Genomic DNA, 25,503 nt, shown 5'->3' on the forward strand with positions numbered 1-25,503 from the left:
CATGTAATATCCCTTCAGATATTGGAAGACTTCATTTCATTTCCCTCCTAATTTTCTATTCTCCAGATTAAACATTACAAGTTTCTTCAATCAGTTCTCACATGATACAATGAAAAGACCCTTCATTATCTTCATCAATTCCCTCTAGATGGTCTTCCACTTCTCACTGCTCTTACAATTATCAAATGTATATACAATTATCTCATATCTTGACTTTCTCCCTCACTGTTTTACTATATAGCAGGTTAGCCTAAGAAATTAAATGGGAACTTATTGGGAGTTTTGCAGAAGCCACAGATGCCACAAAGCCATCTTTATTATTTTAATTAAATTTAATGTAATTAATTTAATTAAATAATTAAATTAAAGTTACACATTAAATTTTATAATAAGGTACTATAAACACTCTATAAAATAAAATGAAAAAAATCAGATTTCTACTTTAGTACAAAGAGAGGGCTTGGGCCAACTAGGTGGTGCAGTGGATAGAGCACGGACCCTTAAGTCAGGAGGAGCTGAGTTCAAATCTGGTCTCAGACACTTAATACTTCCTAGCTGGGTGACCCTAGGCAAGTCACTTAACCCCAATTGCCCCAGCAAAAAAAAAAAAAAAAAAAAGCCAAAAAAATTTACACACATTTTTCAGATTACTACTGCAATGTCAAAGGGAAAACTGTACCTTTTTTTTGTTTTTATTTCTCTTGCCTTCTATATGCCCGAAGTATATTTGACCCTCTGGTAGGGTAGTACTTTTGACCCTCTTTTGAAGTAACTACTTTTGAAGTACTTTTGACCCTCTTGTCAGAAATATTTAGAAGTTCTCTATTTCATTAACAATCTATTTTCCCCTATGTGAATTATACTGTTTTTCTGAATATATTGTTTTTGTTTACAAGCCCATATATTTTGCCTTTTGAAGTATCACATGTCAAGCTCTCTTCTTTTATGGTGCCAGCCACCAGGTCTTATGTTATATGACTTAGCACGTGAATATTTCCTCCTAGTTTTCATTTTGAGTTTTTTACAGGACATGACCAACTGATTCTTTTTTTTTACTTTTCATCTGATTCCAAGAGATCTGAGTAGTTTTAATTTTCTATTTCTTGAAATATAGTATCCATGAATTTTTTTTAACAAAGGAGTTAATTTTCAGGTAGTCTAGTGAATCTTAGATCCTCTCTTTGACCTGTTTTCCAAGTTAATTTTTTTAAAAGCAGTACATACTTTATATTCTTCTTTTTCCCAAATAATTTTATTTTGCTTTTAATAATTTCTGTTGTTTCATTGAGTCTTTACTTTATGTTTGGATTATTTTGGTTTTTAAGAAGCTCAATTCTTGAGGAAGATTTATTATCATTTGTCCTAAGGTGTTAATTCTCATTGCTATTTTTCTTCCCTAGCTCTTCCATTCTGTATGTCATTTTCCCAAGGTTCAGTCTGAACCTTCTTCCTCTGGATTTACTCTTTGTGCTACTCTTAGTCCAAGTTATCTCTTCACTGTGTTCAGCATTTTCTCCCATTAATTAATATCTCAAAGCTTCAGATTCTGGGCTGAGAGTTTTTTCTTGTATTGAACTATATTTCCATAACCTTGGATGGTGTATGTGGGCCCTACTTCATCATCAGCTCAGTGGTGAAGACTAATCTCCATCTACTAGAGAAAGGTCTGATCTTGTTTCCTGCTGTGGTTTGGGTCTAGTCCTGGATGTCTAGTTAGACATGAATTATATGGATACTGAATTAGGTATGGCTACCTGCATGCTGATCTGGTTCAGTCTCCTGCTATGAATGGGCCCTTGGTTTACCAACACTGAGTACTGTCTCTCTCTCTTGCCTCAAATTATGATGTGGTTGTACTTCTTCCCTGGGCTAGCCCTAGTGTCCCTCAGAAGGGGGAGTGATTGAGCTCTTAGGTTGTCATACATTTGATTTGGTTGTCATACATAAGGATTTAGTCCTTATACCTGCCTGGAATGAAATTCCTGGATTTATCCCAAGTTGGATGCTCCTCTGAGCCTATCTTCTGCTGGTATAGGGTTTCCAGATTTCCTGCATTGAGTGATACTCTCTAGATCTCTGTCCTGCTATGGGCCATGTTGCTCCATATTTCACCTTCTATCTATCACAACTTGTTTTTGCTCAACACCATAAGATTCTGGCAGTCTCTTGGCATAGTCATAGACTGCATGAAGGAGTTTATAGCTGATTCCTTTTCATTGTCCTCATCCTTGTTCTTTCTGATATATTTTTGGATCTCTGCTAAGGTGTTCTGGGGAGATCTGGCTTCTTGTAAATCTAACACAGCACCATCTCCCCATATTTCCTAAATTTAGAAGATTATCAACTACTAGGAATTCATGATCATAAGCTAAACAAGTCAGCTTTCAGCCTGAAATGGCTTCTACATGGCATGACTTATGTTTAAAAAGAAACCTTTGGTAGTCTTACCTAATAGCCCAAATTTTTGGTAACAAAGGTGAATCCCACCATTACCAGCAATATACCAACAAGGCCCATATATTCACTGTACTCAAGTATGGCATTCATGGCAAAAGACTTCTCTGTTTGTAATGATTATATTGGTCTCAGGTAATGCTGATGCATTTTGGAAGAAGCAAGGGACCTTTCTTAATGACATCCCTGAAACACTCTAAGAGCACAAACTGTGACTTGACTATTTATAGTCAAGTGTCTGTTAAAAAGAGAACCTAAAAACTTGAAATCAATAGTCCAGTGACTTAAGGAACCAGCAAAAATCATAATGACGTGCCTATACAATTGAGACTGGGTTTCATAACACCTGGGAGAAAACCTATCTTGAATGGAGTCTATTTGCTGTAAATGGCTCAAATCCAATTTAATTTCCAAGCTGCACCTGCGTCTCTCATGGGATCTCTACACCCCCCCCCCCTTCCGAGTTGACTTGGTTGAGCTTCTAATATCTTGTCTAAAAGCAATTAAAGTGAGTCTAGAAATGTCAAGGGATTCTTTGCAGTGCCTCTGAAAAAGAAAGCATCTCCAAAGTAAACAACTGAATAACAGACATTATGAGAAGTCATTCCCGTTGAAAAATCCTTGTAAACACCTGGGCCCCAAATAGTACCAAAACAGGAAGAAACTTATATGACAAGTTCTATTTCATTTAGTGATTTTGATTCTATTTCATTTGGTAATTTTAAAATGTTTAGCATCACAAAGATCTGGTTACTTTTAGAAACCAAGCTGTAAAATCAAAAAATGATTTACTTTATTAAGTGAATGAGTTTGAAATGAGTGAAACATTTAGGGACTTTCCATGTATCCATTTGATTGGGGAATTCAGAGAAGCTTGGAGGTTTATACACCCAGGTCATATGGTAGAGCTCATCAACATTAGTATTTAGAGAATAGTAGGAAAATATTAAGGATGTAATGAGAATCCTTCTGAATTTATGTGAAGAAAAGTATAAGAGTATAGAGAGACTAGGGACCATGAAAAAAACCTGGAGTATCCTTAAGGTTTGAAGAAAGACAATGGCCTTTCTCTAGGCATAAAAGAAAGCAATGTTTACTTAAGATGAATTAGGAAGTACCAATGAAGAATAATTAATACACATGAGTTATAACTTTCATTTACTCTTCCAATATATTATTTTGATTGTGAAAATAAAACAGAAATCATTTCTTTTTTTAAAGAAAGTTGTTTAATCCCTCTGCTAAGTTTTTATATTTCCTTAAAAAATTTAGCACTCATAAAACATAACTCAGAGTTTTTGTGAGGTTTAACTGAGATAATGTCAAATATTTTTAAAACCCTTAAAGTCTACATAAATAAAAAAGTATTACTTTTAAAAATTAATCAATATATGTCCAATTTCTTAAATATAAGGGAATGAAAGTTTATTTAGCCAAGGCATAGGTCTAATTATGAGACAAAATATGTACTGAGTTGTCTGTCTTGAGAATCTACATGTCTGGAACCTTGAAGTTACAAGATAAACAGTCACTTAAGATTCACTCTGAGTTCTGTTAACAGCAGTTACTAATTGTATACGTGACAAGCCAGAAAACACTGGAGTAAATGGGGTGGAGGACATACAATATGCTTCAGTGATTTGGATATAAATATGGATATGAATAATTGGACAATTTACTAGTCAATAATTGGAGAAATAGGAACACAAGAATTTTTCTTTGATTATAGGACAAATGTAAGTTACCTTATCAACAAAAGAGAATCTGGTTATTAAGCTTATGCTAAGGTGAGGACATTCCAGTCTAAATTCAAAAAGATAAAAGAAAGATGAAATGGCAGAATTTAGAATTGTGTTATAGAGAGGTCAAGATATTACTGGGAATAGGTTCAATTGAGGAAAAGAATAGTTTAGAAGCAAAAAATTAGAGATGTTACCCAGCCGATCAATTAGTCTGATCATGCTCAGTGAGCTGTTAGAAAAGCACAGCATGGACCAATTCAACTTAGCAGTGGATGCAAATGTTTAACAGAAAGGTTATGTTCATCAAGGACACATTTTATTAGCAGCCAGAGAAGAAAGGCAACATTGACGTTTGAATGCCTGAGTTGGAAATTACTCGTATCATTAATTGTTTCTCATTTTTGTTTTTCCCTGCCAAGTTTATATAAATGTGTATTCACTTTTCCCCCCACAGACAGTGCTTTGGTAGGAGATTGTGACCCAGATTTATATATAGACTATGATGTATTTATTATTCATCTACTTGTCATATGAATCTCTATTATATTCTTATTATTATTGCTCTCATCTTACTGTTAAATAAATGGTTATATTTGAGGTCTAAATTATCATCATGATTAGTGGATAAATGGAAGTTGCTGAAATGATCTAGGATAAATGATGTAGGTGGGATTCTGAATTAGTTAAAAAGTTTGCAAGTCAGCTTCTAGCTTATTCTCTTCCTTTGACTTTCCTGTATGGCAAGTAACATTCTGTTATTAAACTCGCCATATTTTGATGGAGGTAATTCTGAAACTTCTCCTTAGAGCATGGACTCAACTAGAAAAATCTAGTCCCCTGACCACTTCTTTTTCTTTGTGGTTCCTTTTCTGAATAAACTAAACATTTTTCTCAAATTATGTATGTTTGAAATTAGAAGAACATAGGATAGTTTACCTCTCAGATTTGTGGAGGAGGAAGGAATTTGTGACCAAAGAAGAACTAGAGATCATTATTGATCACAAAATTGAAAATTTTGATTATGTCAAATTGAAAAGCTTTTGTACAAACAAAACTAATGCAGACAAGATTAGAAGGTTAACAATAAACTGGGAAAACATTTTTACATTCAAAGGTTCTGATAAAGACCTCATTTGTAAAATACATAGAAAATTGATTCAAATTTATAAAAATTCAAGCCATTTTTAATTGATAAAGGGTCAAAGTATATGAAGAGACAATTTTCAGATGAAGAAACTGAAACCATTTCTAGTCATATGAAAAGGTGTTCCAAATCACTACTGATCAGAGAAATGCAAATTAAGACAACTCTGAGATACACTACACACCTGTCAGATTGGTTAAGATGACAGGAAAAGATAATGATGAATGTTGGAGGGGATGTGGGAAAACTGGGACACTGATACATTGTTGGTGGAATTGTGAATGGATCCAACCATTCTGGAGAGCAATTTGGAACTATGCTCAAAAAGTTATCAAACTGTGCATTCCCTTTGATCCAGCAGTGTTTCTACTGGGCTTATATCCCAAAGAGATCATAAAGAAGGGAAAGGGATTTGTATGTGCAAAAATGTTTGTGGCAGGTCTCTTTGTAGTGGCAAGAAACTGGAAACTAAGTGGATGCCTATCAATTGGAGAATGGCTGAATAAATTATGGTATATGAATGTTATGGAATATTATTGCTCTGTAAGAAATGACCAGCAGGATGATTTCAGAGAGGCTTGGAGAGGCTTACATGAACTGATGCTAAGTGAATTGAGCAGAACCAGGAGATCATTATACACAGCAACAACAAGAGTATATAATGATCAATTCTGATGGATGTGGCTCTCTTCAAAAATGAGAGGATTCAAACCAGTTCCACTTGTTCAGTGATGAAAAGAGACATCTACACCCAGAGAGAGAACCATGGGAACAGAGTGTAGAGCACAAGAGCATCCTCACTCTCCATGTTGTTATTTGCTTTCATTTTGTTTTCTTTCTCAGTTTTTCTTTTCCTTCCTTCTTGATCTGATTTTTCTTATGCAGCAAGATAACTATATAAATATGTATACCTATATTGGATTTAACATATATTTCAACATAATTAACATGGGATTAGACTACTTGCCAGCTAGGGAAGGGGGTGGGGAAAGGAGGGAAAAATTTGGAACAAAAGATTTTGCAAGGGTCAATGTTGGAAAAATTACCCATGCATATGCTTTGTAAATAAATAAATAAATAAATAATTTTAAAAATTATATATGTTTGTTCAAGAGTTTGGAAGTCCTGTAAGGAAAACTCTGTCAGCAAGGGAAGCTTCTGTATGGGGGATGATAACTATAGACCAAGTCTTTAACCTTGTGAGACAGAAGACTTGAAATGTTATCCATATATCTTCAAGGTATACCTGTAGGTAAGACTAACATTGTTATCCCCATTTTAGAGATGTGGATTGCATTCCTGACCATCACAATAAAGCTAGTATTGAAATAAAGTGAATCACAAGAGTTTTTTGTGTTTTCCATATATATAAAAGTCATATTTATACTATACTGTTGTCTATTTAGTGTACAATTCTATTATGTCTTTAAAAATGCACATACCTTAACTAAAAAATACTGCTAAAAATACTAACCATCATCTGAGCCCTCAGCAAGTCATAATCTTTTTGCTGGTTGAGGGTCTTGCCTTGATATTGATGGCTACCAATTGATGAAGGTGGTGATTGCTAAAGATTGGGATGACTGTGGCATTTTCTCAAAAATAAGACAATAATGAAGTTTGCTTGCTTCTTCCTCTCACTTAAACACTTACAGGTCATTGTAGAGTTATTAATTAACTTACGTCATATCTTAAGGATTAGAGAAACCCATGGAGAGGGAGAGATACATAGTGGCCAGTAGGTGAAAGAGTGAGAACACATACAATATTTAGTCTTATATGGGTGCAACTAAGGATGCCCCAAAACAATTATAATAGTAATAGCAAAGTTCAGTGATAACAGATCATCAAAACAGTTAAAATAATAATGAAAAGTTTGAAATATTGTGATGATTATCAAAATTTGACCAAGACACTATGTGAGCACATGCTATTGGAGATACAATGACAACAGACACTGGGTTGCCTTAAATCTTCAATTTAAAAAACTCACTGTCTATGAAGGGCAAAATTTCACAGGGTGATTGTGGAGAAAGGTTTGATAATCTGCAAAGCACAACACAAGTGTGGGTTATTATTGTTATAATACTTGATTTATTGTTATCAGACACCTCACTATTCTATTTTTTTCTGGGAACAATCAGGATTAAATTACTTACATAGGGTCACACAGCCACTAAGTGTCTCAGGCAAGATTTGAACTCAAATCTTTCTGATGCCAGAGCTGGCGCTCTATTCACTGTATCATCCAGTTGCCCCAATCTTCACTTTTCTAAAGTTTAGAGCAGTTAGGAACTTGAGTCACATACAGTTAAGTGACAGAGTTATAAACTGAACCCCCATCTTCTGAATCTTTCAGTGGTTCTTTGCTTCCTCACCCATTCTGCCTCATTTTTTATCAGAATTCTTTCTGGCATTAGACAAAGACAAAAGTTGGGCCAGAACTTGCAAAGGGGATCCATATTAGCCTTGAATTTCTCCAAGTTTCTCTCACAAAACCATTGGTCTGCACCATAGATTTAGCATTAGAAGGGATTTTAGAAATCATTTATCTGGTCCATCTTCTTCATTTTATAACTGAGCAAACTGAGGCTCAGAGAGGTCATAGGTCCATAGAGTTACACATTGTACAAGTAAATTATAAAGTCAGCACTAGAAGCCTGATTTTCCAATTTTTTCCCCAAAATATAGCTCTCTTCTTATTGTATCAAGATACTTTCCTAGTAAGAGTGATGTCAAGGAGAGAGAAGTGGACAATGATAATAACAGCAATAGCTGATACCTATCTTTAAAATTGACACACACATTTCTTCCCCTAAAAGAGCATATCAAGTATATACTAAGTAATTAACTGTGTCTTTTTCGAAAGAGAGAATACCAGGAAGGAAGGAGGGGAGCAAATCATGAAAGGTTTTATGCCAGAAGTGACACAGGAGCTGTGCTTTGGAGGAAACCAGGGATTCTGAGGCCAAGGTCAGGGGTTGGGGTTGGGAGAGTGTATGTGCCAGGAGTCGGGGAAGGAAGGAGCACTATTTGTACAAAACCCAGGAAATTCTTCTACCCAGTCTGAACTAGTTTTAAACGTGCAGAACAGCTACTACCAATAAAATCACGTCACAAAGACATAATAAATGCTCAGAATTACTTTTTTTATAGGCTATGCTATTTCACATCCAACTAGAAAGGCCCAAATGAAATGAAGAAACTCCCTAAAATAATTCTCCACCAATTTCATGCCTGAAAGCCAAAGTCTTTTCAAGGAAATCCTTTGGGTGTAACTAAATTTCCCAGATGAATCAGATACTGTCCCTCTTCAACCCTTACTGTAAGTACCTCTGTGTAAATGCATAACTTGCAGCAATTAAGCTGGCTCTTGTGGCTGTAGATGTGGTTGCCCATTGGCAGGAATATTGGGAGTGGGAGTGGAGGGGAAGATGAGGAAAGAATGAAATGCAAGAAGAGAAGCAGCAAATGGCTTTACCTTTCACTTCAGCCCAAACTACACAGGATTGTCTTCTCACCTGCAAAGGAAAAGACATTAACACAATTATTGTCCCCAGAAATAATGATCACATTATACCTGTTTCTCTGGAACTGAGAGGCAAGGCAGGTTCAACAAGAGCTAAATAATTCCTCAATATATGTATGCAATCATGGATATATGTATCTCCATGAAGAGTATAGCCAGATCCATTGGCACAGTGAAAATGTATCAGACTTGGAGTCAGAGAACCTGAGTTTAAATCTTAGCACTAAATACCTCAGTGCTAATGTGACCTTGGACAAAATACTAAACCGCTTAGAGCTTTTTTGTGGCATGACGGTTAGAATGGAGAGGCCTTTGGTTCAAAACCTGATTGTACCTTCCTATTTATATGACTTTAGGGAAAGTGACAAATAGTCTCAGTTGTGCACTTGCAAAATAAGTGGGTTGAGACTTAGATGAACTAAGCAGTGAATTGAGAAAGAACCAAGAGGACATTGTACACAAAAACAAGAAGATTATGTGATGATAAATTGCAATGGACTTGGCTCTTTTCAACAATGAAATGAGTCAAGAAATTTCCAATAGACTTGTGATAGAAGGTGCCATCCACATTCAGAGAGACAACTATGGAGACAAAATGTGGATCAAAGGATAGTATTTTCATCTTTTGTTTTTGTTATTTGTTTGCTTGTTTTTTTTCCTTCTCATGTTATTTTTTCCCTCTTGATTTGATTTTTTTGTGTGTGTGCCGCATGATGAATATGGAAATATATTTAGAAGTATTACACATGTTTAACTTATAGCAGACTGCTTGTTGTCTTGGGAAGTGGCAGGAGAGAGGGGGAAAAAATTTGGAATACAAGGTTTTAAAAAGGTGAATGTTGAAAACTATCTTTGCATGTATTTGGAAAAATAAAATACTATTTTTAAAAAGTGGGGGAGGGGGTTGATTGCTAAGGTCCCTTCTGCCTCAAAAGTTATGATCCTCTTACTTGTATATGAGATACCAATTTCAGAATGCCCCACCACTGTTGTACTTCTGCCTAATAGAAATAACTGATACTACTTTTAGATGTTTCTAAAAATCATTAAAGAAAAAGGAAAATAACCTGTATATTCTAAAATATTTATAGCAGCTCTCTTTGTTCAGTTCACTTTATGGTGGCAAAGAACTAGAAAATGTAAGGATGCCTGTCAATTGGGGATTGGTTGAACAAGTTGTGGTATATGATCATGATGAAATACTACTATGCTATTAGAAATGATGAGCTTGATGATTTTAGAAAAAGATGGAAGATTTGCACAAAATAACAAAGAATGAAATGAGCAGAATAAGAGAATGTTTTATACAGTAACAGCAATATTGTTTTAAAAACAATTTTGAGCAACTAAATCATTTTGACTATTATTAAACTATAAATTAATCCAAAATAACTACAAATAACCTATGAAGGAAGATATTATCTGCATCCAAAGAAAGAATTGATAAATAGAAGTATATATATAATAATTTAAAATATATATGTATATACACATGTGTGTGTATACACACACACACACACACACACACACACACACATATATACCCAAACACATAATTGTGTCTAATGATAGACATCTCTAGAATGGGGAAGAAAGGAAGAAAGAAAGGAAAAAAAGTTATATGCTAACTTTATTCTGAATTTTTTCTGATCTTATCCAGTCTCCCACACAGCTAAAGTCCTTAGCTCTTACTTTACTGAGGAAAATTGAGCCCATTAACCATGACCTCTAATTTTTCCCTTTGACTTCTCAAAACCCCTTAATATCGTCCCTACTTTCCTATATTCCACCAACTTTTAATAATGAGCTGACTCTTCTTCTAAGGCAAAGCCCTCTTATATGTACCCTTAATTTCATCCTTTTCTGTCTTCCTCAGAAGATTGATCTTTTAATCTTTCCATATCAATAAGGAATGGCCTTTTACATTTTTCTTTTTTGGAATTTCTAGCGCTTTAGCTTAGTGACTGGAACATATAAAGCACTTAATAAATGCTTTTTGACTGATTAACTGAACTATTTATTGCTTCCTTTCTTATTGTTTTCAAATATACCCAAATTTCTCTCATCCTTAAAATATATATATATATATATATATATATATATATATATATATATATCCTCCTCATCACTCCTTTTTTTGCCTATTTGATTTCCTTTTCTTTCTCAAGATCCACAAGATGATCTTAACTCCCTTGTGTGAATTCCATAATGTTCCATCCTTGGTCCTCTTCTCTTGTTGACCTCATCAGTTCCTTTGGGTTTAATTATCATCTCCATATAGATATATCCCTCCAACCCACAAATCCCTCCAGAGTTTTAGTTTTAGAACACCAATTATCTATTAGACATTTCAAACTGGATGTTCCAGAGACATCTCAAAGCTAACATGTCCAAAGAACTCAAAATTTTTTCTTTCTTTTTTTTTTTGGTAAAAATAAAACATTAAATTACAAAAAGATCACTCAAATACAAATAAAGTGAGGGGGAAAAGGTAACAATCTAGCAGATGACTTATAACAAAGTTCAATTCAATGAGGATTTGTTGAACATTTTCTATATTCCAGATGTTGATGTTGATATTGATGATACGAAGACAAAAAATGAAAAAGTTTTTATATTCAAGGATCAAAGTAAACAGAAACAAGAGAACAATAGATACAAGAATTATAATAATGTAAATGAAACTAACTCTAAAAGACAGCATAACAGTTTGTGTAATTGTAATGACCAATGATGGATGTAGTCACCATCTAAAGAGGAATATGGAATAATGAAAAGAATACTGGATTTGAAATCAAAGGCTATAGATCTGAATTCTGATTCTGCTAATGCTGTGTGATTTTTACCTTTGACCCAACCTTGACCTCAGTTTTCTCATCAGGTCTTTTTTTTTTCAAAGTTTATGCATTTTAATTTATTTTTCTTTTTTTATTATTATTACAGCTTTTTATTTACAAATATATGCATGGTTAATTTTTCAGCATTGACAATTGCAAAACCCTTTGTTCCAAAAAAATTTTTTCTTTATCCCACTTTCAAAATATCCACCCAAACCTCCCTATTCTGTAGAAAGTCTCTTTTAGTCTCTCAGGTTCATAACTTCAGTTTTATACTCATCTCATTCTCCTTCCTCTTTCATATCCAATTACTTGCCAAATCTTGCAGTTTCTATCTCTACAATATCTTTTGTAACTGACCCCTTTTCTTTTCTCACCTTAATTCAAGTTCTTCTCTTTTCCTTAGCCTTACCTAATTATCTCATAAATGGCCTCCCCACTATAAATCTCTCCCTATTCAATTCCATTTCCCTTAAGCCCAGACCCTGGCCTTAATTTGGAGTTAACTCCAATGGTAACCTTATACTTCTAGGATAAAATATAAATGTCTCTTTCAACTTTTAAAACTCTTCACTATCTGGGCCCAACCTACCTTTCCAAATTCATTGTACATCATCTCTCTGTTGTAATCCAGCCAGATTGACTTTTCTTCTGTTTCTCATACACCTCTTCAACTCTAATCATTATGCCTTGTCACTGTCCAGCACCATGGCTGGAATACATTTTCTCCTTACATTTGCTTCAAAGGATTCTTTTTCTTCAAGATATAGTTCAAACAGCTTCTTCTACAAGATGCCTCCTCTAATGTTCTCCTTTCTATCTTGTGTTGCCCTAGTCTTAAATTTCCATATATTTGTTTTTGAATTTCTAAATGTACTTATACATGTATTTGTTAACTCCTCTTTGGAATATAAAATCTTTGAGGGCAGGTCTGTTTCATTCTTTGTATTTGTATCTCCAGTACCTATGCCTATGTCCAGTACTTGACATATAGTAAGAGCTTAAAAAATGCTTGTTTGACTTTTAATAGAAATGAGTATTTTATATTATCAGTTAATACCTCAATGATACTAGTTTTTTTTGTAAATATGATCAATTATGCTTATTATTTTCCTAATATTTAGTCAATCCTATATACCTACTATAAAGCTAACATGTGAAAAAGTGAGTAATTTTTTCAATATGTTTCTGAATCCTCAGATTTTTAATCTGATAATTTTTTATCCAATATTTTTTCATGTATACTCATATATATATATATATATATATATATATATATACCATGTAGTAACAAAAAAGCCTTTTAAATTTGCTGATGAGCTAGAACTGAACATGCAGAGAACCAAATTTATCTAATAAAAAGGATCTGGTAGAATTCTTTCTTTATCTATTTTTTGCAAATTGTATAATATCACAATTAATTATTCTTTGAATATTTAACAGGATTTACTTATAAATGCATCTGGGCCTATAATCTTTTCCTTGGTGAATTTATGGTTTGTCAATTTCCTTCTCTAAGGCTGGGTTGTTTAAATTTTTATTTTTCATTTTCTTAACCTAAATATTTAAAATTTTAAATATTCTTCTAATTTATTTAATATAGCATTTTTGCTGGCATGTAACTGGACAAAATAGTTTCCAATAATCTCCATTGCTTTTCATTGGAAATAAATTCTTTTTTTTTTTTTTTGCTTTTGTTGCTAAGGCAAATGGGGTTAAGTGACTTGCCAGGACCATACAGCTAGGAAGTATTATGTGTCTGAGAACAGATTTGAACTCAGGTTCTCCTTCAGGGCTGGTACTCTATCCACTATACCACCTAGCTGCCCCCAAAATGAATTATTTTTAATCCTTGACTATTTATTTGGTATCCTTTATTTTAAGAATTATCAAATTAGCTAAGGATTTTGTCTGTTTTATTAGTCTTTTCAAACAATTACCCCTAGTTTATTAATAAAATAAATTTTGTTTGTTTTTCAGCTTTATCTATTTTTATTATCTATATTTCAACTTTTTGTTTATTTGAATTTTTAAACTACAACTCCCAAGGCATTTAAAAAAAAATCTCATCCTATAACTATCTTTGCATTAAAGCCATTGGAATATTAAGATATATATGAATTTGGTTTGTAAGATCTCATTAAGTTCTTCATAAAATTCTATTTTCTTCAACAGATGGCACATAAGATTTGATTAGCTGTATAGGGTCTTGTTTTCTTGTTTCAGAAAGAAATTACCCAGGGGTAGATGAAAGGAGTGAAAGAAGAGAAAAGAAATCGAAGAGGCACTGACCCCCAGAGCACAGATAGTGAGTATATTGGGTATAACTTCACCAGAATCACGTTTGAATTGTTTCTAGTTCAGAAGAATCTGCAAAAACTTGTATTTTCTAGAATCACTTTTGAGAAATAAAAACAGTGCAGAAGGACTTTTGTGGGGAACTGAACAATATCATGTGCATGTACATATACCCCCCCACACACACACACACATACACTATAACCTAAATAGACAGGAAATGTTAATGTGTGTTAGACTGTTGAGATCAAAAGTTACAACCAATACCCAATTAGAAAAAGAGATAAAGATGAGGATCTAGGATTTATAATCCATCCTGTCTAAAGCATTCAGAAAAACAGGAAATGTTTGAAAGTTAAGGCAAGGACTCTGTCATAATTTCTTAGTCACGTTTAACTGAAACTGCTCTTTGCAGGCCAAAACAGCTCAGAAATGGCCTTGAAAATTCCTGGCAAATTCCTGATCTCTTTTAAAAGTGCCTGATCTCTTTGAAAAGTAATGAAACTATGGAAATCAAAGGTAGCACTGTTTTAAAATATTTGCTTATTTGAAAAACACTACAGAGGAAGTTAAAAGATGATGTGACCCTTTGTCTCACAAAACAGTTAAAAGAGTTAAGGAGAAAATGAGGCTGCTGAGGGCTTCATGTGAGACCAGACTAAGCCAAAACATCACAAAAGCAAAAATTGATGACAATCTGCAAACCTTTTGGTACTATTCATATAAAGACACAAATAAATATAACAGGTTATGATAATGTTTATTCCCTTCTCTTTCTTTTCCTGAGAGAGGTACAAAGAGATATGGTAGGACTTCTAAAGAAAAAGAGATCATTTGCAGCTGGGATCATTCTGGGCTTCAAATCCCTTGGGGAATTTCTCTAAGTAGAGATGAGAAAGGAAAATGAGTTGTGGAGATGAATGGGATCATGGAAAAAGTTAGGAGTTTAATTAGAGAGAATACTAGGCAACTAGGTGGCACAGTGAATAGAACACCAGCTCTCATCCTCCCAAGTTCAAATCTAGCCCCAGAAACTTACTAGCTGTGTGATCCTGGGCAAGTCATTTAATCCTATTTGCTTCAGTTTTCTCATCTGTAAAATGAGCTGGAGAAGGAATTGGCAAACCCCTTCCAATATCTTTGCCAAGAAAATCCAAATGAAGTCATGAAAAAAAAGACATAACTGAAATGATGACAAATATTTATTAAGCATTTTCTGCCAATTACAATAGTAAGGTAGGAGTAGGAGTAATACAAGAAGTCCTTATTTACAAGGAACTTATCTTTTAATATGAAGCAGGAGTGAAGAATGGGAAGTGAGGGATAAAGAAGATAATTCAGAACTAGAACAGTTGGAGGGAAAGGATACCTATGTAAGGCAAAGCAATTGTTGAAGAGGATGAGAAGGCTTCACTCTGCCAATCAAGTCAGATGGGGAATGAAGTATGGCTAGAGTCCTTTCTGAAGTAGCAGATTGAGCCAGTTATCAGGAGAGAAGGCCAAGGATAAAACATTAAAGAATACTTGAAGTTTTAAGGCAGATGGAAGAGGAACTCATAAAAGGGACATAGAATGTGCAATCATGATGATAAGAGGACAGAGAATAATGCAGCGTCACTGAGGATCAGGGACAAGAATGTTTCTGAGAGGAGGAGGAGGAAATGGTTGGCAATGTCAGTTCTGACTGAAGCAGAATGACATGAGCAGAATGCAGGTCACAGAATCTAGCAGTTAGAAGGGAAAGAAGAGAGCTGAGATAATGATACAGGAAAAATTCTGATGTGGAGAGGAAAGGAGAAGCAGAGCTGCCAGTCAGCTAAGATTTCATAATGGAAGCCAGTTGCTTCTCACTGATGTGAGCCAGATTTTTTTAGTTTTGATTTTCAGTAATCCTAGCATTGTAAGAACTCATGTTACAGGATGTCATATGTTCAGTATTCTCAGTGAAGTAAGAGTCATTTCCTAAGAATCAAAGGGTAATTTGTTGTAATGGGAGAAAGGGAGCTTCCAGAATATGGGGGAAAGATTCCATAGCATTTCACAATCATTTTTTCATTATTATCCCAACTTATGTCAGGCACTGACTTGTAATTTATCTGATTTTTTTTTCTTAAAGTTCCAGACATTTAAATATGTGTCTATATCTAACTATCTTTAGTGTCCAACCTGAGTGCTGGGAATCTAACCTGATTAAATAACTTTCTGGCACTGAGTTTTGTCTGAAATGACTGACTTGTAATAAAATAATGTTTCTCCTTGTCTAAAATCTCATGATCCCACACTCTGGATATTTCTTTTTTTTTTTTTCTGGGTCCTTACTTATTATTTTAAACAGAAAGTAAGGGATTACCTTTCATTTTCCCAGTTCTCTGTCTTTTAATCCTAAAAAATAATACGATCATCTTTTCCATAAAAACAAGCATTTGTTTTCTCCTCTTCCTCCTTCTCTTCCTCCTCCTCCTTCACTTTTAGAGATGAAGAGATGAAGACCCAGGTAATTTAAACAGTCTCTGCAGTCTCATATCTTGGACTAATAAGGGAAATTTCACAAAAAAAAATCACAACTAGTAAATCATGAGTTTAGGGAAGAGTCTTTAAGATCCTTTCTGTTGGAATTCACTGAATGTATGATGAATTCCTTATTTGTATAATAAGAGGCCTTGCCTTCTCCCTTCCTCATCAGCATGCATATGTATTTTCTATTTCCTGTCAGCTTACCATGTAGTAACAAAAAAGCCTTTTAAATTTGCTGATGAGCTAGAACTGAACATGCAGATGAAAACTCGCTCTCTTCCTTGGTGACAAGAGAAGTAAGAGCTGCTTGTTATAAGCCTTTATGTGGGAGGAGAGAAAGCAGCAACAAAAATGGCAGCTGCTTTATCTCCCCACCTAGAAGCCTTAATCTCTTGTGTTTATTCCTTCACGATCTTAAGTGAATGGATATCAGAGACAGAATGAATAAAGGAAGTTCCAAAAGGCTGCCAGAGTCTTCTAGTAAATGCAGTAATCCAACAGGAGACAAAGCAACCTTTGCATGGCGTTTCTAGGAAGAGGCTTTCCAAGATTCCATGTATCTACACATAGCCAAAAGAGAATAATGAACATGTAAGGTGGTTTCAGAGTGGCTCTGCCTGAAAGGAGAAACCAGATCATCTTTGATGGACCCTAACAAAATCAACAGCCAAGATATCTCCAAAGCCCAAATGGAAATTTAAATCCACTCTAGATCTAGAATTGGTGGAAGAAAGAAAACCAGAGATTTATGAAACATTTCTTCCTCTTCATTGCCCTTTCCCAGATTTCAAGGTGGCAGGAGTCCTCTACATAAGTGGAGGGTGTAATGAAATCTCTCCTTTATCCCATGAGCTTTTTATTTGATATCATGGGTAAATGTTGCTAATCTTTGGACTCAACTTCCCCACTTAATAGACTCAGTATCATTGAGAGAAAGGAGAGCATATGTTTATAGATAGAAGAGATTTTAGAGATCATCAAGCTCAATTCCATCATTTTATAGATGAGAAAGATAAGCAACACAGATGGTAAGTATCATATAGTTAGTAAATATTCAAAATGGGATTTGAACCAGGTCTTCCAAACCCTCAATGACCTCTCATCTTTTGATTGGAGCAATGGAAAGCAGAGCAAAGAAGTCCTCCTACATTTAAATAGGGTTCATAGACCAGCAAATTATTTCCTACTAGCTACATTCCTCGAACCAGATTTCACTACTTCTCTTTCATCCCCACTTTTCGGCTTTTTTTTAATGGGTTGTCTTCCCTCTTTAGGTTGTAATCTTCTTGAAAATAGATACTTTTTTTTTTTTTGGTCCTCAGCATTTAGCACAGTATTTAGCATATAGCAGGCACTTAATAAATGCTTATTTTCTGACTCATTCAAGACACTAAGTCCCATGTTCCATCCACTGGTGACAATATATATATTTACTCATCCATGTATTTATCTGTGTACATGCTATATTCTTGAAAGTAAGCCTATGTGTTTTTGCATTCCAAGTATCTAGAATGGTACCTTGAAGATAGTAAGCATTTTTAATAAATACTAGATATGTTGAATTGTTGGACTTGAGAGTTTAACAAATCTGGTTAAATCAGATACTGTCTGCCCTTCTCCTCATTTTTCAGCTTAAGGCTCTCTTCAATTAGATCATCCAGATTCCAAGATCCAAGTTCTTCCTCGAAGTACCACATCCTTTGCCAAGCAACCAACATTCTTATATGTTACACTTATATGTTATACTTATATGTTACTTATATGTTCAGAAAGCCACATATCAAATTTCTTATTTCTCCAATGTAACTTTTCTTCTAAAAGCCCTATATTCCTTTGGTATTGCTGATGTGTGTGCCCACCATTTGTGCCCACCACTCCTCCAGTTTTCTGCTCAACTTTAAAACCCTGGAGGTCTAGGGTTTGGATTGTTCCTGTCCCAGACATCTGATGCTACAAGGCAAAAAAGCATTCTGAACATGATATTTTAACCAATGCCCACCAAATTCCCTGGGGAAATTTCCTAGGTGTCATATAAAGAGCACTGGACCTAGAGCAAGAGGTCCTGAGCTGGAATTTTGGCTCTGCTACTCTATGTGACCTTGGATAATTTAATTAGCCTCTGAGTCATAGGTTTCTTCTCTGTAAAATGAGGGAGTTGTACTCTGGGGTCATTTTTAATTCTAAATCTAAAATCCTAAGGCATGCCTGACAATCACATTGCCCAGTAAAGTTTCTGTAAGAGCTGATGCTATCTGACCCTTCATCATCAGGATAAGCAGTGAGGCTGACCACAGAGTCATTATGACAAGAACTATTTCTATATTGAATCCAGGCCCCATAAATAGAAAGTGAATAGAAATATTCTGTATTGCGTTCTTGTCTTCATATAACTTTCTGGGTGGGGAACTGGAGTTCACCAGGGTGACAACTTTACTCACAGCCTCAAATGAAAAGATTATGGTATAAGAGAAAGGTTTCATTGTACTCTATATTTACTGGTACATTGTATAACACAGAGACGCTAAGTGGCTCAGGAAGTTGGGTGGCACAGTGGATAGAGTGCTGGGCCTGGAGTTAGGAAGATTCATCTTCCTGAATTCAAATCTGGCCTCAGACACTTACTAGCTGTGACTCTGGGGCAAGTCACTTCATTCTATTTGCTTGTTTCCTCATCTGCAAAATGAGCTAGACAAGGAAAAGGCAAATCCACTCTAGTAACTTTGCCAAGAAAACCCCAAATGGGGCCACAAAGAACTAAATACAACTGAAAAACAACTGAACAATAACAATGTTGAAATGTTTTTTGTCCATCTGCTCTTCCTCTGAGCTTCTTTAAGATCTGAATTCACACAATTCATTCTTAGTTCTTAATCTGAGAAGAGACAAATGATCAAAGAAGGCTTGAAAAGGGGAAAAAGGAAGGAAAAAATGGAGACAGTTGTGAGCAGTAAACAGAACAGTTCTCTGGTGCTTTTTTCTTTCCTTGTTCAAACAAAGAATACAGGATGGATAGGAGACCTGGTAACTACGAAATGATGAAGGCAAGGAGTATTTACATGCCTTTCCGTTTTTGACTTCCTCAATAAAAATAGATCAAGATGGAATAGGAATATTGAGCAGAACTCTTCCATGAGGGATAGAAGAGAATCTCTTTAAATCAGTGTCTTCACAAAGAATCCTATGAGCTCCTAAGTAAACATGAAATCTCAAATATCATTATAGTTTCTAGGAATTTCAAAGAACATGGCATAGGCATCAGAAGACCTGGATTCAAGTTTTGGACTCACCACAAAACTGTCATGTTTTGCCTCAGGCAAATAACATTTCTTCACCTTAGTTTCCTTAACTACAAAAATGAAGGGATTCTAAAACTTCTAAAATTCTCACAGTACAGAAAACATAAAGGTACATATAAAAGTCAGGGCCCATATAAAACTCAAAGACTAAACAGATGTTTCAGGAAATTACAGTGGCTATTGCCTAAAACGTCTATCTCAGACAACAGAGAGACAATTTTTTAAAAAAATTATATAACTTTAATAAAGTGATTAAAATAGCCACAACCTGGAACCAAGAAATTCTACTGCAAGGCATAGATTCAAAGAAGTCAAACAAAGATCCTATATATAACAAAATATTTATAGAAACACTTTTGTAATAGCAAATAAATTGGTGAATGGCTAAATGTAAATGGAAAGTGTAAATATGAATAAAAACACAAGCAAAACTTAACACTACAATAATGACCAAATTTATGCCTCAAGAAAATATGAAAAAAGACCTTCTCTTCTTTGAAGAAATGGTTGACTGTATGAAAGATTGTATACACTGTCAGATTCAGTTGAAATGTTGGTTAATTTTACAAAACTGGTTTTTGCAAGAGATGTTTGCTAGGTAGAGGTGAGGGCTATATTCAGAAATGAAGGAGATATAAATCAAAAGATAACAATGGAATTTAACCAACCCAGGTGTCCCCCCAAATCTCAAAGTGTTTTGACATCAAAGAAATAAAATACATAATTTTCAAGGACTCTGAATGTACCTGATTCCATTCACTAGTGATTCGTAATATAATGCAGTAGTCACTTCTTGGTTTCAAGGGTGCATTGTAAAATTTCCCATAGTATAGTCTGTCTCCAAGGGAGATCTCTTGGACGTCAGTAATGTCTTTGGCCAGGAATTCTGCAGCCACATATCCCTTAGTACTTGAGTCATTGGTAAAGAAAGTGGTGTTCTGTATAGAATCACAGAGAAACTTGCTTTGGAGAGCTAAGGGCAGCACCAACACTTGATATGAACTAGAATTAAACAGAAAAGCACACATCAGATCAATGACCCATCTCATTTTACCAGACCAAACATATTTATGGGGCTTAGAAAGCCAGGCATTATTTCTGAAAACAGTACATAATGTTCCTACCAGATTGTGAATTGAAAATCAGAGTCAATTCTGATCTCAAATATTGGAAGAGTTTTATGAACTTGTCTGTATGTTTTTATGCAAAATTTGACTTTTTGCATTCAAAACATCCAATATGAACCTTTTTCATAGTCACTGCTCTGCTCTGCAGATGCCAATAACATTCAAATAAAAAAACAAAAATATTGGCCTTCAACAAGTATCCTTTATGTTTTGACATTTAATTAATTAACACATTTCATGTGATCAGAGAGAAAAGTCCTATTTTTAAAAAGGACAGTGTAGTTACTTGAAGACAGGCAATCATAGGAATTAGAGGAAGAGCAGACCTTAGAAATCATCAGTTCAATCTTCTTGTTTTAAAGATGAAAATACTGAGGACTAAAGGGTTTAAATGACTTGTTGAAGATATTATAGCACAAATATAATTCATATCCAAATTTTCTGAAAACAAATTCATTTTCTTCATTAGATATCCTTCATTAGGAAAATTAATTGTTAAAATCTTCAAAAAGCAACTAGTCAATCACATGGGCTTTCAAAAGAGAGCTCAGTATGAGTGCTATATGAGAGACAGAATATTATGGTGACCTTAGAACCAGGAAGATTTCAGTTCAACTCTTGCCTCTGACTTTGTGTCCATAGACATTTAATCTCTATAACCCAAGCAACTTTCCAAGATAAGTTTTCATAACTAGAATTTCTTCCATCTCTGGAAAAACAGGTCTAGAAATCCCCTCCCCTCACCAGCCATACTTATTTCTGACTAGCTTTTAAATTCTGTCCAAAATCTTTTCAAAGGAAAGAGTAGGAATGGAGGCACTACAAAGCCAGATGACATTCTCTTTGATGAAAAAATAAAATCTAGAAAAGTAAAATGACATATTTACATAGTTTATATGATTTATGGAATAGTTTCATGCTTTAATTGTAGACATTACAAAATACCCACAAGCAGACACGATGTTTTTAATATCATGTTTAGCTATTAAAATTAATTCTTTATACAACTAATAGAAAACCTACCAGGAGGAAGTACAGATAACATCTCAATATCAATAAAAATGAGAAGCACAAGGTTGAAATCAGCTCCAGATGTGTGGAATGGATTTATTTTTCATATGAATGTGGTGATTCTCAAGACTCATTAAATCTATAATAATTCAAAAATAGCTGAACCCATAAGATATGGATCTTAGTTCTTCATTTAATAGTTGAATGACATTAGATAGGGAATTCCCTTTGAACCTCCATTTCCTCCATTGAAAAAAATTAGGAATAATGATACTTGAGCTATCTGCCTCTTGGTTTTAGTGAAGCTGTAAGGAAACGTTTGGTAACAGTTAAGCACCATATAAATGTACACTATAATAAGAACTGATTGTTACGCTATATTACAAATTATACAAATTTGTTATACAAAATATAAAAATATAAAACACATTTACAAAAATTTTATTCATAAACCATTTCTAGAGATTATATTAATAAAATTTGCATTTTTTGCACTCATATTGTCCAATTCCAACCCTCTCCACATATATACTAATTTGTTTTGTAATTCTCAATGACACCAAAAAAAGAAAAAATATTGGCCTTCAGCAAGTATTTACTACCTACTCATAGATCTCTATAAATTCAGATTTAAATTACATTTTTAAAAGAATAGGGACAAGGAAAATAGAAAAGCACAAAAATATTACTGGTATATTGGTTTACAAAGAGCTTTACATGTATTATGTCCTGGGAGCTTCACAACAACACTGTGAAGTAAGTGATATTGTTATCGCCATTATTATTGTTGTTGTTTAATTGTTTAGTAATGTATAATTCTTTGTGACTTTGTGGACCACAATATACTAGCCTTTTTATTCTCCACTATCTCTCAAACTCTAAGTTCATGCTCATTGCTTCCATGACATTTATCTTTACATCTCATCCTCTGTCATCTCCTTCTCCTTTTGCCTTCAATCTTTCCCACCATTGGGGTCCCACCAGAGTCCCACCTTCTCATTATGTGACCAAAGTTTTTAAGCTTCAGCTTCCAGTGAATAGCCTGAATTGAGTTCCTTATGTTTTGACTGATTTGATCTCTTTCCTATCAAAGGAACTGAAAAGTTTTTCCCAGCACCATAATTTGAAAACAGCAATTCTTTAGTGCTCAGCTTTCCTTATAGGCCAACTTTGACAGTCATATATTACTACTGGGAAAACCATAGCTTTTACAGATGAGGAAACAGATCTACAAGGCAAGATTTGATGGGGTCTTCCTGACTTCAAGTCCGAGTTTTGTATTCTCTTTTCAACTTGGAACTATATTCCTCTCTACTGTGTAAATACAGGAAATGTATTCATCAACCATGTATCAGGATGGTTCTGGTGATTTCCATTCTCATGGGGCAACCAATGCCAGGCAGAGGAGGCTATCTTTTTATCCTGACAAAGTGAAGCAGCTGGCTTTAATCATAATAACAGCTAGCATTTATAGAGTGCTTTAAAGTATGCAAAGCATTAATCTCATTTGATCTTCCCAAAAACTGCGTAAATGCTATTATTATGTCCATTTTAAAATAAGGAAATTTAGGCAGACAGGGATCAAGTGACTTGCTCAGAGTTGGCAGGCACAACTAGCAAGAGTCTGAGACAAATTTCAAACACAGGTCTTTCTGACCCCAAATACAATACTCCATCTACTATGTCTTAATTCTATGTTTCCTTCAGTCTTCCATCTTTATACACATAGCTCTACTTAATCTTAAGAAAATGCCAAAAGAAAAAAGACCAAAGCTATAAATTGTTTTTTATGATAACTGGCATAATCAATCATTTGATTCAAATATCAAATGCAACTTTTTTCCTTTTTACACTTTTATGTTGCAATTCTTCCCCATACTTTTGTACTCTTCTTGGGCAGCCCATTTAAAATACCTTTCAGAAATGTTGCAATTGGGTAATAAATTAAGAACTACTTTGGTCAGGATGATATCAGAAATCTCTCTCCCTCGGGATAGACAAGCTGAATTTTTTTTACTTGACATATAATTTCAAAAATATAAAGAATTCCTCTACCAAATCAGGTCCATAACTTTTAAGTAACTTAGTATTGAAGGATGAGTGGGTAAGTGACTTGCTCAGCATCATAGAGTAGGTGTCTCCTTGATTCTGAATCTAATCTTCAATACATTACTCTGCAATTCCTTTCATGAAATATATGTTTAACATTGACTTTATTCAAAACACCTCTGGAGAGAAGCTGTCTGCAGACTAATAGAAAATTAGGAGAAACAAGTGTCTATGTGTCTAAGAGACAATGCGACATAGAGAAAAAACTGGAATCCTAGGACCTTGGTTCACAACTCCAATCTTCTCCTTATGTCTTTTATAAGTGGTTTCTTATATAATAGCAGCAGATAGTCTGTGAATTTGCAACTTTGAATTGGATGGCCTCCAAGGTCCCCTCTTGCTCTAAATCTATGATTTAATTCTATTTCTATAACCCTGAGCAAGTGACTTCATTTCCCTTGATCTCAATTTGCTAAAGAGCATCTATACTTCCTTCTATGATAAACTCTGTGATTTTTTGATTGAACACAATGTTCCTATATACCATCTCATGCTCTCTTTCTTACCTATCAATGTCATGAATACTATCACTTAGGATAGTGGTTCTCAGACTTTGGGGTATCAAAATGCTTTTATACTTTTAAAAATTATTGAGGACCCCCAGAAAGCTTTTGTTATGGGTATTATATTTATTTATATTTACTGTATTAGAAATGGAAACTGATAGATTTTTAAAATATTTGTTAATTACATCAAAATAACAATAACAAATCTACTGATGTTAATATAATATATGAAAAATAACTATATTTTACAAAAAAAAAAACCCAGTGATTAGAATGGCATTGTCATATTTTTTTTTTTTTTTTTGCTGAGGCAATTGGGGTTAAATGACCCCACTTAGGGGTCACACAGCTGGAAGTGTTAAGTATCTGAGACCAGATTTGAACTCAGGTCCTCCTGATTTCAGGGCTGGTATTCTATCCACTGCAATACCTCGCTGCCCCCTTTGTCATATATTTTTGCAAATCTTTTTAATGTCTAGCTTAATAGAAGATAGTTCAATTCTCCAGTATTCTTTTGTATTCAATCTGTAGTGATATATTGTTTTGGTTGAAGTCTGCGAAGAAAATATGGCTTCACACATATATATATATATATATATATATATATATACCTATACATATATGGAATAGTAAGGAGTAATTTAATAAGCCAAAAATGCTTTGTATTATTGTGAAAATAGTTTAACCTCAGGAGGCATCTAGATGGTTCATTGATGATTCCATAGATCTGAACTCAGGAAGACCTTTGAGTTCAAATCTGGCCTTACCAATTACTTACTAGTTGTGTGATTCTAGATAAATCAACTTCTGTTTGCTTTAATCTACTGGTGAAGGAAATGGCAAACCATTGTTGTATCTTTGCCAAGAAAACTTCAGGAACATTATTGGCATGCTATGGTACACAGGTCACAAAGAGTCAGATATGATACAACAACA

At 34.4% G+C, this 25,503-nt stretch overlaps 1 protein-coding gene across 3 annotated transcripts in view; it reads right to left on the reverse strand.

The window, feature by feature from the left end:
• SUSD1 (sushi domain containing 1) overlaps positions 1 to 25,503 on the reverse strand; it is a 296,420-nt gene that overhangs the window by 46,714 nt on the left and 224,203 nt on the right. For 2 of the 3 annotated variants that reach the window (XM_031942900.1, XM_031942890.1), the window contains exons 14-15: positions 20,561 to 20,816; positions 8,822 to 8,861 (exon numbers count right to left, since the gene is read on the reverse strand). In XM_031942900.1, coding sequence (XP_031798760.1) covers positions 8,822 to 8,861; positions 20,561 to 20,816 — 296 coding nt within the window. Of the gene's footprint in view, positions 1 to 8,821; positions 8,862 to 20,560; positions 20,817 to 21,543; positions 22,258 to 25,503 lie in introns of those variants that run through there. The other variant, XM_031942907.1, reaches the window with a different exon arrangement.

The sequence above is a fragment of the Sarcophilus harrisii genome, chromosome 1 (assembly GCF_902635505.1).
Source record: "Sarcophilus harrisii chromosome 1, mSarHar1.11, whole genome shotgun sequence".
Taxonomy (NCBI): Eukaryota; Metazoa; Chordata; class Mammalia; order Dasyuromorphia; family Dasyuridae; genus Sarcophilus; species Sarcophilus harrisii.